At 38.0% G+C, this 16,597-nt stretch overlaps 1 protein-coding gene across 2 annotated transcripts in view; it reads right to left on the reverse strand.

Annotated features, from left to right (window-relative positions):
• adam12a (ADAM metallopeptidase domain 12a) overlaps positions 1 to 16,586 on the reverse strand; it is a 100,476-nt gene extending 83,890 nt beyond the window's left edge. For both annotated transcript variants that reach the window (XR_014536041.1, XM_083556458.1), the window contains exons 1-2: positions 16,158 to 16,586; positions 1,267 to 1,379 (exon numbers count right to left, since the gene is read on the reverse strand). Coding sequence is in view for 1 of the 2 variants with exons in the window: in XM_083556458.1 (XP_083412584.1) it covers positions 1,267 to 1,379; positions 16,158 to 16,245 (201 nt within the window). In the remaining variant the exon portion in view is untranslated. The remainder of the gene's footprint in view (positions 1 to 1,266; positions 1,380 to 16,157) is intronic.
• Between the last annotated feature and the right edge of the window lie 11 nt (positions 16,587 to 16,597).

The raw sequence follows: 16,597 nt of genomic DNA on the forward strand, positions 1-16,597 counted from the left end.
TCTTTCTTTTTCCCCACACCTATTGCTTAAGGCAATGCACATGTTAAATAATAAAGCTGCCTTTTATTGACTCCACCATGAAAACAACACACAGGAAGCTTACTATAATAAATGCCTTACTTCAGCATATTTGCGACAGCTAAATGTTTACTGTGGCACAAAAAGATGACTATAATTAACTGCAACTGTAGTTAACTGCAATCCTCCTCCCCACAGAGCTCACTATTCATAAGACCAACAGCAGAGACGGTCATCCGCTCAAAATGTTCACGTCTGCATTGGTTTAGAAAAGTTTAGCATAAAAAATAAATTCTATTGTAAAAAAATAAGTTGGCTTTTATTACTGTATTTGGTAAAGTGAACCTCACAACATGCACTTCTCTGAGTAATGCATACCTTTTCCCCAAATTTTCACAAACGGGGTAAAAAAAACCCAGACCGGTCTGATGAATAGAGTTTGAAAAGTGCTGGGAAATTGTAGAGTGTGTTTTACGGATGGCTGGAGGACTGGAACCATGATTCATACCTGGCAAAGCACTTCCATATACAGCACAGAATCCTGAATTGCAAATATTTCATTAGTACAGCAGGTTCTTTTCCTCTCTCCTGTTTAGCTCTTTTTCCTTCATATTTTCTCTCGCTCGCTCTCATTTTCCATAGATTCAGACCACTGCTGAACTGCAGGATTTGAATAGCTGGATGGAGAGGTAGCTCTCTTTGATTAAACGCAGTACAAAATAATTTTTGGACCACTGCTTCTTAGGCAGACTGTTCTTTTTATTGCGGAACAAAACATGGGATTTTGAACAGAAATGATAAGCCAAACTACTGAATTGAAAATTTATTTAGGAAACAGTGCTCCTTTTTAGTAAACGGCCTATAGCTTCAAAAAAGGGTATGATAAGTAGGGCTGCATAATGTAATAACCATTCACCCAAATATGAGCAAAACTTTTACTTTAATTGCATTGTTCCTTCTATAAAAAAAACTATTTCCAGTCTGTGAATTAGAATGCTGGTCACTCACACAGGTTCCAAAATGAGTGTTATGACGAAGCACAGGCATCCGTGTATCTGCCACACCATGTTCTCATGTCTTTGCATTGTGAGCATCAACAGAAGTGCACACCCTTTCAACTTTCTGAATCTGTTACACCACAATTACAATGACTTAATATGTTCACAAAATGATTTCTGTGACGTACAGTCAGTTTTTTTTTTGTTTTTTTTACAGAAAATATCATTTTTATATACACATAAAATTTACCATTGATTGCAAAATGCTGATTGGTCTTCTCTGCCCACCAAGAAGAAGCCATGGTTCTGTAGTGCCATAATGTTCCACTTTACCAAAAGGCCCATGTTGATTTGTTGGATTTGCTAAAAGGAAAAAATAAACACACAAAAACAGATGATTTACAGATGATTATCTATCACTATATTCAAATATAAAAAAAAGAAATAATCTTTTTTATCCAATAAACCAGGAGTCCCCAACCTACAAACTGTGGATCATCTTTCACCAGGCTTATTTTCATTTCCATTTATTTCAGTTATTAAATTTTCATTATAAATGTAATAAATAAATGAATAAATAAACCATATCATGTGTATAAAAATTAATTTCATATTGTGTTAAGTTATGCATCAACCCCCCCAATAATATTGCATTCATTATTAATTATTATAGATTTTTAACTGTCCATCCACAATAACCATGGAACCCAGGATCACGTGACATGAGACCAAAGAACATTAATTTCCTATACAAGTCTTACATTTGTCCTGCAGAATACTAGCCAATTATGACCCTTTATTAATAACTACTCATTAGTTTAGTAGATTGATCATAGCATCATTAATATAACATAGCTACCATATATACCACAATCTCTTTCACAGTGTTGAAAATGTAATTACATACATAGATCTCCTCAAAGAAACACTATGTTTGTGTAGTTTTTACTGTGCCAAAGTCTATAGACCCACTAATGTAGAAGGCTGTAAGTTAGCAATGAGATCCATATATTCTACATAAACATATTATTTGTATTCAAAAATGACAATAAATCGAATAGTGTAGTATTATGCACAATTTGCCATGTATCATGCTGTTCCACATAATCAGGGGTGGACGAAGTACACAAACTATGTACTTTTACTTAAAGTTCAATACTTGCTGTACTTCAAATGTACTTAAATATCCAAAGTACTATAATTTTATTATGGCTATAATGTTCCTATTATTATTTTTGTCACAAGACTCTTTGCTCAATCAACTCAGTTTATAGGAAAAGACTTTGTTTCTCTTAGGGCACCAATCTATTAATAGATTGATATTAATGAGTTAAACACTGATTGATATCTATTCAAATTATCATTATCCCAAAACCTTCTTTTTAACAAGAGTCGCGAGCTTCTTAATCATTTATTACTCTTAAAATGTTCTTAAAAGGTTGCTGTTGAACCGACGCTGAACTATGCGTTGGTGGTAAGTGAACACTGCCAAGTGGCAACCAAACAAGCACAGAGCGCTCTACACTGATTGGTGGATTGCTGCATGCTTGACTAGTTAAGTTTTTAACTACTCATAAGTAAAAACGAAATACATCGCAAAATGTAGTCGAGTAAAAAGCGATATTTGACTTTGAAATGTAGTGAAGTTGAAGTCTCCCCAAATGGAAATACTTCAGTAAAGTTTACAGTAAAGTTTACTTTATTACTGTCCACCACTGAACATAACCAGTAACTACTGAAGAACAGCCCAGTAACAGTTCCCCACTAATACATTCAAGGCTTTACTAATGAGAAAACCATAGTATTAATATAGAAATAGAACACGTATCAACACGAACACAAATAAATCAAGCTTAAATTCTATTTTTATTTTATATATATATATATATATATATATATATATATATATATATATATATATATATATATATATATATATATATATATATATATCGAAAGAGACTGACAGAGAGAGAAAGACTGTTTCTCATCAGAACAGCAGACAGCACATGCCCGCAAGCAAGAGCAGTAGCAATCGCTCTGAGCACACAAGAGACAAACCACAAGCCCCCCGAGGGACTTGTCGCCTGCTAGTGTGAACACAGGGGAAATGAGGTTTTCAGTTCTTAGCAATGTTCCCTTTGGTTGTGATTTCTTGCTGTGCAGAATATATTTCTACTGGGCATTCTTTTCTGTCATTTGAATATGAATACTCCCTGAGCAGTACAGATTGAGGCTGCCCCCTCCCAAATGCACGGATAGCATTAACTGGCAAGCTTGGAAAGACAGTTCTCTACAGCATCGCTATGCTAACAAGATTTAATGTGTGACTGTCAAATGTGTTGCTCCGCTTACAGAAGATGTTGCTTGCGGGTGTTATTTGTGGTTTGGAGTGAGGTTTAGGTGGCAGCAGGACTCTCTGTGCTGATATGGGTTCTTGCATGGGCTTGCATACAATAAGAGTCAGGTCTACCTGTGTCTGGTTCAGATATTGAAGTCACCTGTCAGTTTCTCCAATTAAATCACTTCTTATACTAATTTGTGTGCATTCTGCACAGATTGATTTTTTTTCTGCATGGGAGCATCATTAGAAGTGTGCAACACCGAGTGGCTTAGATAAAGCTGAGTGGTTTATGCTTTAAAGATGTTTTAGAGATTAGGCTTTAAAAACACTGGAATATTCTTCTGTGTTCATTAGAGGAATACGTGCGATGTATTAATCCACACAAACTCTTCTTTGGCTTCCAAAGCAGTTTCTCTATAACCCTTCTCAGATTTTTATGATCAAATTCCCGCAGGAATCTCTTATACACATAAAAAAACAAACAAAAAAAAAAACCAGCCAGACTATGAGTGTATCGTTTTAACCTGTCTATCAGCCAGACATGTGTTGTTTGCTTGTACCATTACACCTTTAACTCTTTAGTACAGATTCCTTAAAAACCACAGTAAAGTCTGGTTAGAGGATTGGGAGGCTAACAATAACCAGAGTCAGGGTCTAGGCTGAGGTCATCTCTTTACAAGCAGCCTTAAACCACACATGAAATCCCCATTACGTGCTCGACCGTGCCGTACCAGTAGTGCTTTGTAGACTCGGTTCACAGCCATGACTTATTAGCTTCATTGCATTTAACAAGCTGTCTTGAAATGAGCATTTCAGTTATTATAGTTCAGCTTTAGTTTTAATGCCGTCTTATAAACCGTGAAACGGGGGCAAAAACTCGGCGACACATAGTCAGCTTTTCCTCGTGCGAAACAAGAGACGGCTGTGTAATTTTAAAGGCTTTGATTCGCACGGTTTAGCTACATCAGTACTGACAGTAAATAAACAAATTATACGTGTAAATATCTTTGGATGCAATAAGGGGGCGGTAAAAACAAAGTCTGGTGCTTATTTATAAGACAAACCTCAATAAAGAGGTCTCCAGCAGCAAACTGCTCATTTTATTTTTGTGTGCATCAAGAGGCTTTGCCTAATATTTTCTCTTTAATATTTTCAATATAAGTCACCCATGTGCCACGTGAACGTGTGAGTGTAAGCCTATGACTGACTCCATGTCAGGTGTCATGAATAAGTGCAATGCGGTGTAAATTGCTCTTTGGCACATTGAGGGAAGTACAGACTCTGTCGATTAAGGGGAAAAGGAAGCATGCATGTCTTATATGTGAGTATGAGTTAGTGAGCACTGAATCAGACCAATACCATTTACATTTACATTTATGTTTACATTTATGGCATTTGGCAGACAGCCCTTATCCAGTACGGCTTACAGAAGTCTTTATCCCAATAAATACATCTGATACTGATTCACTAGTTCACGAGCTACAAATGCTATTAGTTTGTATTTCGTAATTTGTATTTAATTTCTGGTGGGGAGGTAATTTCGTAAAAATAAATCACACAAACAACACAAGTTTTGTTTAATAGAAAATAAATCTAAGTTGTTAATACAGTATTTGGCATGGATTTTTCATGCATGTTTTATGCTTATTTATGGTACATTTTCCTCCATGCCTCCATTTAATTACAGTCCACTGGAGGTTTACGTCACTGCTAGGCATCCACTGAATGCAATTTTCTCTGCTCTGACTCAGAACAATGCAGACATAATCAATCCCTACATCTAAAGACAAAAAGGTTGAAATTGACTCCATATTTATCGTCTCAGTCTGACATCATGCACCTGGAGGTACTTGAGAAGAAATTTCTCCCCAAATGAATCATACCTCAAATTTGGCTCGTGACCATCTCAGCATGGTTCGATTTTTCGAGCTATTCAGTGTATTGTACTGTAAAACTTTCTCTGAACGACAGCACAGCCTGTTTTCTGTCGCGCACATCTCTTTAGTGTGACAGAACATGCAGAAATAATGATTTCCTAAAAGCCTGGGTTTGTACTATGGATGGAATTTTGCATCTTTCAACCCTGATTTGATTAATTCACCCTCAGCTGAGAGCTATGCAGAAGACTGGAAATTATAATAAAAGGCGCTTTCTCCCCTTATTATCCCTGTCCCTGGTTCCCCTCCCTTCTCCTCTCTTCACCTCCTCTGATTTTTCTCCCCCTTTCTTCCATCCTTTTTGCTCCTCTCTTTCATTTGCTAATGAGCTGACCTCCTCTCGGCCTCGTAATAATAGCACTGTCCAAAACAAGCAGCGGTGCGGTGACATCAACACTCTACTCAGCCTCCATGCTTACTAATGCCTGCACCTCAATCAGATTTAATTAGAAATGAAAAAAAAAAATGAAGCCTTTGATGACAAACAGATTATTGCAATCATGGAAAGCAGTTTACATGTGAATGGATGAGATACACGGTTTTAAATGGACAGAGTAGAGAGAAAGAAAAAACAACGAAAATAAAGTAAAGCATCTGACAAGATCGAGAGAGCGCAAGAGAAAGAAAATAATCAATGTGATCGACATTAAGCATGGTTGTGGGTGTGAGAGGCCTCTCTTGTTCTCTCGTCACATGTCTTATAGTTTCAAATAAAATTCAAGTTGTCATTCACAGCCATGCTTGAGAGAGCCTTTGCTTAAATCATGTGCTTTCTACTAGCAACTAGCCCTTGTAATGAAAAGCCTTTCTTGAAACTAAGGCTATTAAAGGTGAAGAGATACTACAAAACTGACAATCTAGAATAATCCTAACATGAAATTGACCTGCAGCAGCCACATTCATCTCAACTAGAGTGAAAACTAAAATAATATTGGATCAGTGTGCATAAATGTCTGGAGTTAATTAAGAGAATACATTTCAAACAATAGCCATTTATCTTCATCTAGCAAAAAAAGTTAACCACAGATACGTCCTTCCTTTTTTTTAACGCATGGCGCATCATTATGTAAAACCATCATTATCTTCCACTTGTCACACATTCTCTGCCCTCTCAGCATGAGCTTCCCGCTGCGGTGAATCCCACTTGTACTTTATTTTTACACTACATAATACGTGCTTTGCTGTTCTTTGGCCATGTGCCTTTGTTTTGATTTTGATCTTGGTTCTGCCGCAGCCATGCCATTGGTTTGTTCAATAAATGTGTGCACCTGTTTTGTGTTTTACACTCAATAATGTTGTCTATTTCCTCCACTTTCTGTGTTTTCTTTTTTTTTTTACTATTATTGTGCATTTCAAAGCCTTGTTTTGCCAGTTACATCTTTCATAGGTTTCCATTTCCTCTTTTTGACCCTCACCTTTTTTCTTTTACGATAATAAATTAACCGTGTTTAAGGTCACCTGCCTGCCCATGCTGTGGACCTCGACTGTGATGTTTGCACTGCTCCTAATAAATTCCTGCTGAGTTTACACACTTGCTTCCTTCCTGTCTTCAGTAACTGCACCCATTAAACGTATCCATCACTTGAAGGAAAGCAGTAACAGAAACAATAACTCAGGATTTAGTATTAACGTGCATTACAAGCATTCTGATTAAAGCAGAATGTGATTAACTGACCCGGAGAATACGTTTTTACTCGTGTGGTACAGGTTTGACCTGTGTGTATGATGACATGTTTACTGGAATTTATAAAGACATAATTCGAGAAAGGAATTTACTTCTCTTAAATTGGAGACCACTCTGTGTAGCTGGGGATGGTCCCACATCAACAGCATAAAACTCCATGAAATTATTGAGCAACTCAAGAACTTTGAGGATGAATTTAGCCTGTAATTAATATCAACAGTTTACTCTAATGGCTCAGGTGCACAGGTTGCATTTAATCGCCCATCTCTGCACACCACAACAATTATGGAACTGTAATAAATGGATATTTGGTGCCACCCAGATGATGATTCTTTTGAGTCTGGTTCCTCTCTAAGTTTTTCCCTGCCACAGTCGCTACTGGCTTGCTCATCGGCGAAGAACAAACAAACAATTGTTTTACAATCTCTTTATCTCTGTAAAGCTGCTTTGAGACAATGTCCATTGTTTCAAAGTGCTACACAAATAAAACATAATTGAATTGAACTTCCAGTTACAATTGAAATGTTTAATTTGACGTATGTAAATTATTTTAACTCCACAAATTTACCAAAGGTGGCAGCATATACCATTAAAAAAACAGGGAAATGTCACAGCTTTACATAGCTTTAGACTGAACATGGAGTGTGACCATATCAGGATCTTGTTTTAGAACAACGACAAAAGAAATGAACAAAAACAACAAAAATGTCAACTTAATACAATTAGCCAAGTATGATATTCGAATGCTTAAGGCTCTGTTCACAAGGCTGTCATCTGTCATAAAAACACCCCCTTGCCATTGATTTCAATACGAATATATTGGGTTGACTGACAGCATGTATCAAATGGCCATGTAATGTATAAATGAATCTATTTTAAGAAAGACGGTGGAATTTTGGTAGAACAAACCAGCAAGAAACTGCATTTGCAGTTGCTGACAACTACTAGAAATTTCCTTGTGAGAGCACGCTAATAGATAACGTCTGGGAAATGCACATTTTTCAAGGACCAGTGAGGTTTATCAATTGAAAGCAAAGTGAATTTAGAGTTGTGAAGGGTGAAAAACAAGGGTTTACAGTCAAAATGAAGTCTCTTCTGAAACCCCTTATTGTCCAATAAGTTTTCTCAGTCTCTTCGCTTCACTCCCTCTGACCTTTATGTGCATACCGAAGCTCCTACTTTCTCCCAATGCATGACATCATCCTCCACATGGTCTGAGAATTACAGTGTGTACAGTACCGTAACCGGGTGAGAACGATGCCCCCTGCTGGTCACAACAGTGATTGTAATCCTCTAAAAAATTGGAGTTTGTCCAGGTGGCTTAGCAGTCAAAAGTTAGCTAGTGTAATGTGGAAACAACAAATAGCTTAAGTGTGTGTGTGTGTGTGTGTGTGTGTGTGTGTGTGTGTGTGTGTGTGTGTGTGTGTGTGTGTGTGTGTGTGTGTGTAGTCATGAGAAGCAAATAAAGCAAATGTCCAGCACCAGGTCAAAGAAAATCTGTCTACAATGAATAGTAAAAAAAAATTATATGAATTCACTATTTCAACCCCTTACATCTTGGTCTCCATCATCAGTTTACATGTCACAGAAACACTTTAACAACAATTCCACCGTCATCCAGGTTGCAGGTTATATTCTACCCATACTCTATTATTGTAAAGTGTTTCTGAAGAACACCAGAGGTTTATAGTGTGAAACTTTGTATGAAAGTAAAAGTCAAATGTCAGTTAGAATTGCCAAAAATATAAGTTACAACACAAAATGGCACTCAAAGGCAATTCCAGTTGCTGCAAAACTGTCAGCAAGGAATATTTTCATGAATTCATGTTAGCTGTGGAACATGTGTAGCCTGGAACTAAGACCCAGCAAATGTCAGCCTGGGGGACTTTGGCATTCAGGGTGGGCAAGTAGCCTTACCATATGCCTCTCGATGGCAAATAGAGTGTTGAAGAAAGCCAGAGCATGCTCAGATAACCTCACACAACCTTTTGGATAAGGAGAGCAGCGAAGATAACTGGGTCAAAGTGACTTATGTCTGACCGTCTGCTTTGATCAAAGACAAGAATTGACGCATGTCAGCTATCTACATAGCCTTAGTATGAAAAATACCAAGCCATGCTGACATGTAAGACTCATCCTGCAAACCAATCATTTTTAATCTAGAATGAATTTATAAGAATATCAGTACAGACAGGATTTACAGTGCATGCATATATTTCTGACATGCCTATTTCCATCTTTTTTTTACTACAAGCCATGCCATGCTTCCAAATGAAACAATAGTCTTTTGTAATGTATGACATTTAGCTTTGCAAGGACTCAAAGTTCAGCTGTTCCATCTGGCCACACAGATGGATGAGCAAAAAAAAAGTAAACCATTTATTTCATTCATGAAAAGGCAATGGTGATTGAATACTAATTTCATCCTTGTAAGTACAAATAAATAAATAAATACATTTAATGACATTTTCCCCATTTTCAAAAAACAGCCAAGCTTTACATGCTCCACAGTGAAGAAATGTGAATCCCGGAGAAACAATAAAAGTGTTTTGTGATTTCTGACAAAAAAGATTAATTATTAAATTAATACCATATTGACTGACAAAACGAACTGTGTTACGTGGTGGGTGATTGAGCAAATCCAATAGGATTCTCTCTCTCGCTCTCTCTCTCTCTCTCTCTGCTACACCCAGTCCTGCTATCAGTGTCAATGAAGCGTGATTCCTCCACGTGGCAGCATCTAACCCAGACGAGCTCTGAGAGCGCTACAGCTCACTGATCCATGCTTCCAGGCTGTTTACAAGACTAAATTTATGGGTCTTTATGGGTAACTGAGTACGGCACTGGGGGATAAGTAGAGCTCGTAGTTATGGGCTCGTGCACTAAGCTTCGACTCAGTCGACCAGCCATTTTTGATGACTTTTAATTTCTGTGTAGGATGGCTAGATATTGACTTTTTGCTCTTTTGAGTATGTCTGTACTTTACTTATTACATTACAGTGGATTGGTAAGAGCAACCACATCTAGAAATTATATTTTTGAATTCATGCAAAATGGTACATCATGTTTTCTGGTATAGTTCTTTTACAGTTGTATCCAGAATCAGAATGGTGCTCCTACTGTAGGTGTGGCTTGAATGCTCCAAATATTTAGAATTTACATTTTAAATTAATAAAATCTTGTCAATTCCCAAAACTAATTTAGTGGATTCTAAAATTCTAATTTCGCATAATCCAAACTTTCCAAACTTGTTGGTGTTGAAACAGTTTTCGGACCTCATTCTATGAACAAAGTCCCACCAGGTTGTCTATAACCAAAAAAACCTTAAATAGAAAAATAAATTCTTATAAACATCTCCTATAAAAGTTTATATATAGGCGAGGATCTGTAATGCGCTTCCTGAAAAATGGGCGGCATCAAAACAGCTCTGTCATTTTTTTATCTCAATACCGAGCACACGAGCATCAGTTCGACAGCTGCGTGAGAGCCTGACACTATATCTGGCAAGATTCTGATGTGATATGATCTCTCCACTTCAGAATTCAGAATCACACTCAGCTAAGCTGTCTCACACTCCATCAGCGACAGCCGTTTTTCTGGGCATGAGTGCAGATTCTGTCAGATTATCTCTGGAAACAGAGCCTGGCATAAAAGTGTGTCAACTGTCCACCCACATTATAGTAGGACTCCCTTCACAACATAAAGGCACTTTTTAAAGCCCTATCTCTAAATCACTGAAGCACAAAGGTCATTGTGAAATAGGAGTGAAAGTACCAGTGCTAGATATCTCTCTCTCTCTCTCTCTCTCTCTCTCTCTCTCTCTCTTTCACTCTCTCTCTTTTAGATGCTCAGTTGACATTATCTTTAGCACTGGGGTGGTTTAGGGAAACTGGGCCAAGAGTGTGGAGTGAAAAATAAAAATCATTAAAAATGTAGCAGACTCAATCACACTGAGTGCCACGCTTATTTTATTCTTGAATTTAGCCTGCGTTTTTTGAATAAAGCTGAATTGATAACTAAACCTGTATTTAATTTGTATGAATCAATGATTGTAATCACAAACAATCTCAGTATGTCTATTGTAGTCATGTTATACAATAACATATAGATTTAATTATAAATTACATGCACGCTTTACACTTTTTCTGAGTATCACCTTTTGTGTAATACTTACCGACCGGTGTTGCACAATGATCCAATTTTTCCTTGATAAAAGTGATAATTACTGGTATTCTTTTGCACAATATGCAAAATGAAGCCCTCATGCTGGACTCATTAGTGGTATTTCTGTTAATCGTGTCTTTATTACAATTTATTATTGCTCAGAATTGTGAGCATGGTGGAACCCAATGCTAAATGGCTGATTGCAAATTGGAGGAGGTTTTAGTACGGTAAAACCAACAAATTATTTGGTGTGTTAATATTTTTCATGTTTGTCATGTTTGTTGAAAGCAGTTAAAACAGTGCTTATAAGAATATTTAAGCAATATTTAAGCAAGCAGCAGCTGCCTGAGGTAATGTAGAAGCTTCCAAAATCTTATACTATACTATTCTGGACAAAAAAAAATTCAGTTATCTAGCATTTCCAATGTCATAAATTACCAGTATCCCCAAGAGGAGCCAACTAGTTAGTCCAAAATCCAAACATTCTGGCGTAAATAGTGGGGGGGGGGGGGATTTGGGGGGTCTGAACAATTCATATCATCGGTGTTTTTGCAGTGCACTTTATATTTCCTAAAGAACAAATGGTACCTAACACAGCTTCGATGTTCGTTCTGAAATTATTAATGGAAACAAAAAAATGTTAATGGCTTTATGGAAGCAAATTTTTTTATTTGATTACCGTAGTTTCCGGACTATAAAGCGCACCATTATATAAGCCGCACCCACTGAATTTGACAAAGATTTTTATTTTGAACATAAATAAGCTGCACCTGTCTATAAGCTGCAGGTGTCTACACTGAAACTAATGAGCTTTACACAGGCTTAAATGAAAGACAGTGTCTGTTACACGGTGTAACCGGTGAAATATGTTGTGGCTCCTTCAAGAGCAGAGCTGCATTTTGGGAATAGCCTGCCGCCACATTTTTTCCGGTATTACTGCATGTGTGCAAGACCGAGGAATATGTCCCTATTATTTTCTGATGCAAAGTCAAAGTTTCTTTGACTAACCCGTAACATTGTTGCCAAAGAAAAATAAAAAAGCACGAGTTTTGGAAACCTGTCTGTGCTTGTATGATTTCTGTTGCAACTGGAGTTAGCGAGCTCTCCCTTCACCCAGACTCAACGCGTTACAACGGCTTGTATCTAAACAGTAGCCAATCAAGAAAGTCATTGTTCACTGTCTTCCTCTTTCCTTTCACAACTATTTCTCTCGAGAGTTTATCTTTTGGCATCGTCGTTCATTTAAAAATCACCATCGGTGAAGCTTTTCTCCCAATGACGTGCAGCTCAGAACACAGGTGAAGTGTGTTTTTTCATGCCCGGTTGTTTTCAGCGTGACGAAAACCCAGGAAAAATCCATATATTAGCCGCTTCATTGTTTAAGCCGTGGGGTTCAAAGCATGGGAAAAGTCCGGAAAATAGTATTTCATCTTCACGCACCACTTCATCCTGATCAGCATTGCTTAGAACACCAGATATGAGACAGGAATAAACAGAGTTTGACTGAACATCACAGCACATATTTGTACACTCATTCACATCTTGGTGCAATTAAGCGTATCCAATTCATCAAAACTTGCATGGTTTTTGGGTGTGGGAGAAACCCATAAAACCTGACAGAACCCTTGTGGACACAGGGAGAACACCCAGTCCTCAAAAAATGCCAACTTGAAGGTATCAAGTAAGATGAAAATGACAATATATGCACTGTTTTAGCAGTTAGCCTGAATATTTTATTTTCCTGGCAGTCATTCATTTAACATTTCTTGTATCAGGTTTTTAGAACTTTTCTTCTGGATCAATTCATATAATTGAATTATAGTCTCAGTAAATCCAGTACCTCTTGCACCGTGTGACCTTAAAGTTTTACGGGTCAACATTGTACATAAAACTCACAAATTCCAGACAGGAGGTCGTAACTGTTTGGTATTCATACATGTGGTTAATTTACCAGCTCCCCCTGCGTTTATGTTGGACTCTTGCATTGCCTTCACGGCACAATCTCATCCTGTTCCAATTTAAACCTCCTGAAACACAGAGCGGCACCTGCTCTTATGAGGAACCTTCAGGCCAAAATAGATTAATTATTCCTTTATTAGCCCTTAACAACCTGGATAAGGTCACAACTTCCTGCCTTTCCTGTGCCTTCCTGCCTTTCCTTCTCACCAAGTGCCACTGCTTTCTTTCCCACATCAGTTTGCTTCCCACACAAGGTGAGTTTTCAGCATGACGCAAGACACATGAGTTCACTTGCAAATGCACCCCAGTTATACTAATGGCTGCTTACAGTGGGTATGTGAGAATGAGAACAACAAGTGATGAGGCATAAAGATCAGGGGGAAAAATAAAAGAGAGAAACAACAAAGGAGTCCCAGAGTGAGTTTACATACACATACGGGGGGAGGCTTAGGAGCAGCAGTTTTCTCCTCAGGCCAGTTGTTTCTGCTTTCACACATCATCACATGTCTGCATTAACCATTCTCAATCATTTTTCTGCCTTTTTCCCACATACTTTCTCCGATCGGCTTGTCTTCTTACCATCATGTTTACATTCCACCTAAAAATCCTAGAACGTTGCAGATGATGTATCGAAATTGCTTAAAAAAATTAACGCTTTATGTATACTGCTAGAAACTGGAAGCCTGTTTTTTTTTTTTTTTTTATATGTGCCTCTGCATGAATCCTCAAAGATTCTGTATTAAGCTAAACAAGATGAAGGCAAGACAGAGAAAGAGAGGAAGGAGATAAGAAAACACAAACGATACATGGTTTGTGCAAATATGTGTATGAGGAAAAACATGAAGGTTACTTCGGTGGTCAGACTTTACTACAGCAATTTGGCAATCCAGAATATAACACGCATCAGGAAGGATTTATTTGAGAATGTATACAGTCAATTGATTGAGGTTCTCCAAACAAATGAGGCGGATCATTCATTTTTAATAATATGAAAGAGTTTCGACATTCCTCCGATTACATTCCTAGTTACTTTTATACTTGTGCATTTGATATGATTCTCATGTGAGAAAGTAAAATTCAAACAAACCTGACGATAATGTTAAAATTAATCTTTCAAAACATAATAATGAGGGAATGAAAGTACTTTGTATGAGCACATGGTACTGAACTGAACAAATGGTTGCATTTTAGTTGGACTCACAGGCTCCTACGTAGGACAACACTGTCGTTCCTTCTGTGTATAATAACTAAGATCTATCAAGGGAGAATTTTTATAGGTGGTCAATATTTTCCATTATCTTCAGTAAAAGTTCATTCATTCATTAAAACTAATTGGAATTCAACACAAATCTTTAACTAGGAATTGTAACTTGATAGAGTTAAGGTTGCAGATGGTCTCTTCCCAAAAAACTAAATGATTATAAGAATAAGAAAGAAAGAGGCTTTTACTTGTCATATAAACATTACAGCATTGCTTCGCATATCCCAGCGATGTTAGAAAGCTGGGGTCAGAGCACAGGGTCAGCTGTGATACAGAACCCCTGGAGCATTGAGGAGTAAGTGTCTTGCTCAAGGGCCACACAGTGGCAGCCAAGCTATACTGTGGCTTAAACACCGACCTTCTGATCAGTAACCCAAAGCCTCAACAACTAAGCCCCCCACTTGTTGTTGTCTTTTCAAACTGCACAAAGCTCTAGTACAAAAAGAGCCCCCAAATCCTGTCAAAAACATTTCAATTCACCTGGTTAATAGGGTGCACTTCTATCCAATAGAACATCTGTGTCAGTAGGCGAGTTGATAAATCTATCATGGCTGTCGCGGCCGTCTGTAATCATACTCATTAGTGTCGTCCTCCCCATAGCCTTCCATAATTACCATGGCTAGATAAGGTAGATGGCATGGATTTTAATTTCACTGCAGAAATGTCAACACTGATAATGCATTCGGCGTACCTTTATAATGCGTTCTATTTGAGCAATTAATTTCGCTCCACACGGGAACATGAACTCTGAGACAACAACAAAACGCAATTGTTAAATCCTGATATAAACAGCCATCACACAGGGAGAAGTGGGAGTGATCTAATCACCATGTTTGCTTTCACCTGAAGTGCTTAACCAATCAGCAAAAGCACAGAAAGCAATTAATGTAGGCAAAAGAAAACACACACACACACACACAAAACTCGACATAGCACTTAAGTCTATATTACTCCATTGCTCCAGAGCATAGCAGTATATTATAGACACAATTTCCTTAAATCCACAAGAAACTGTTCAAAAAACTTCATCCTGAGAGTTGAATGAAATGAAGGCACCATGTATAAATCAAAACCCTGTTATAAAAACCTTTGATGTGAATCTAAGTACACTGGTAGTCTTGATGAAAGCAGCGTGGTCTTACAGTAGGTACAAAGAAAGGCACTGATATTAACACTTGCAATGCTGAAGCTGCTATTTCAGTGGATTAACCCACACAACCCACACTGTTGCCTTAATAGGAAAATTTATTTTTGTAATAAAACAAAATATGCAAAACATCATATTTTCAAAGTAATTCATCCAACATGTTTATTTAGGTCCTCTCAAAGTAGCCAAACTCGATGTATACTTGCATGTGTGGATGCAAATAAATAATCCGTAATATATTCTTGTGCAAAAATCTAATTTTGATCATAATTCCTCCAGGAAGTCATCACATGCAGTAAAATGATGCATTCACGTAATTAGAGTATGATTACTTGTGTAAAACAAGATGCATAAAAAGAAATCGTTAGAGTTCACCCAAGGCGCTTGTAATCTGATAATGGAGAAACATTCACTGCAATAAATAAAAGGCTGTTAAATGCTGAATAACTTAATAACGCGCATTGCTCATCCAACTTATTTAATGTGTTGCATCGAGTTATTAACTGACAGTTTTGACAGTAAACTCCTATAGATATATGAATGTCTCAGTTACACAAACTGTTCATTAAACCCTGGGTATTCAGTGGATGTCACGAGAAAAGACAACTGTCTCTCATGCAAACTGGTTAAAAACCCGAGTCTTACCTTCGTTAGACAGACTGTCACCGGAGCAGAGCGCGAGCATCAGCACGCTGCAAAGACCCGCGAGCGCGAGCTGAGCTCCGGATGCCATGCTGCCAGTGAGAGACTGATCTGACCCGGATCGAAGCGCGCTGACCAGGGCCAGATCGGACTGATATCACGGCACCATCACATGCAGAGCAACAGCTGATGAGGAGCTGAACTTCGGGCACATCCGATCCACCACCGCTGGCGACCGCGCGCTCCTCTAAAGCCCAACTTTCCACAGCTGGAGGCTGAGCTGCAAAGCGCGTGCGCAAAGCCAATCAACACTCTACATTACACTGCTGTACGCAGAGAGCAGCAAACGCGCCGCTGTATGTCTCACACACACACACACACACACACACGCACACAAAACCTTTTGTTTTGCAAATCACCCTGCTGCGTGTGTGTGTGTGTGT

This window comes from Silurus aristotelis (assembly GCF_946808225.1).
Source record: "Silurus aristotelis genome assembly, chromosome: 12".
Taxonomy (NCBI): domain Eukaryota; kingdom Metazoa; phylum Chordata; class Actinopteri; order Siluriformes; family Siluridae; genus Silurus; species Silurus aristotelis.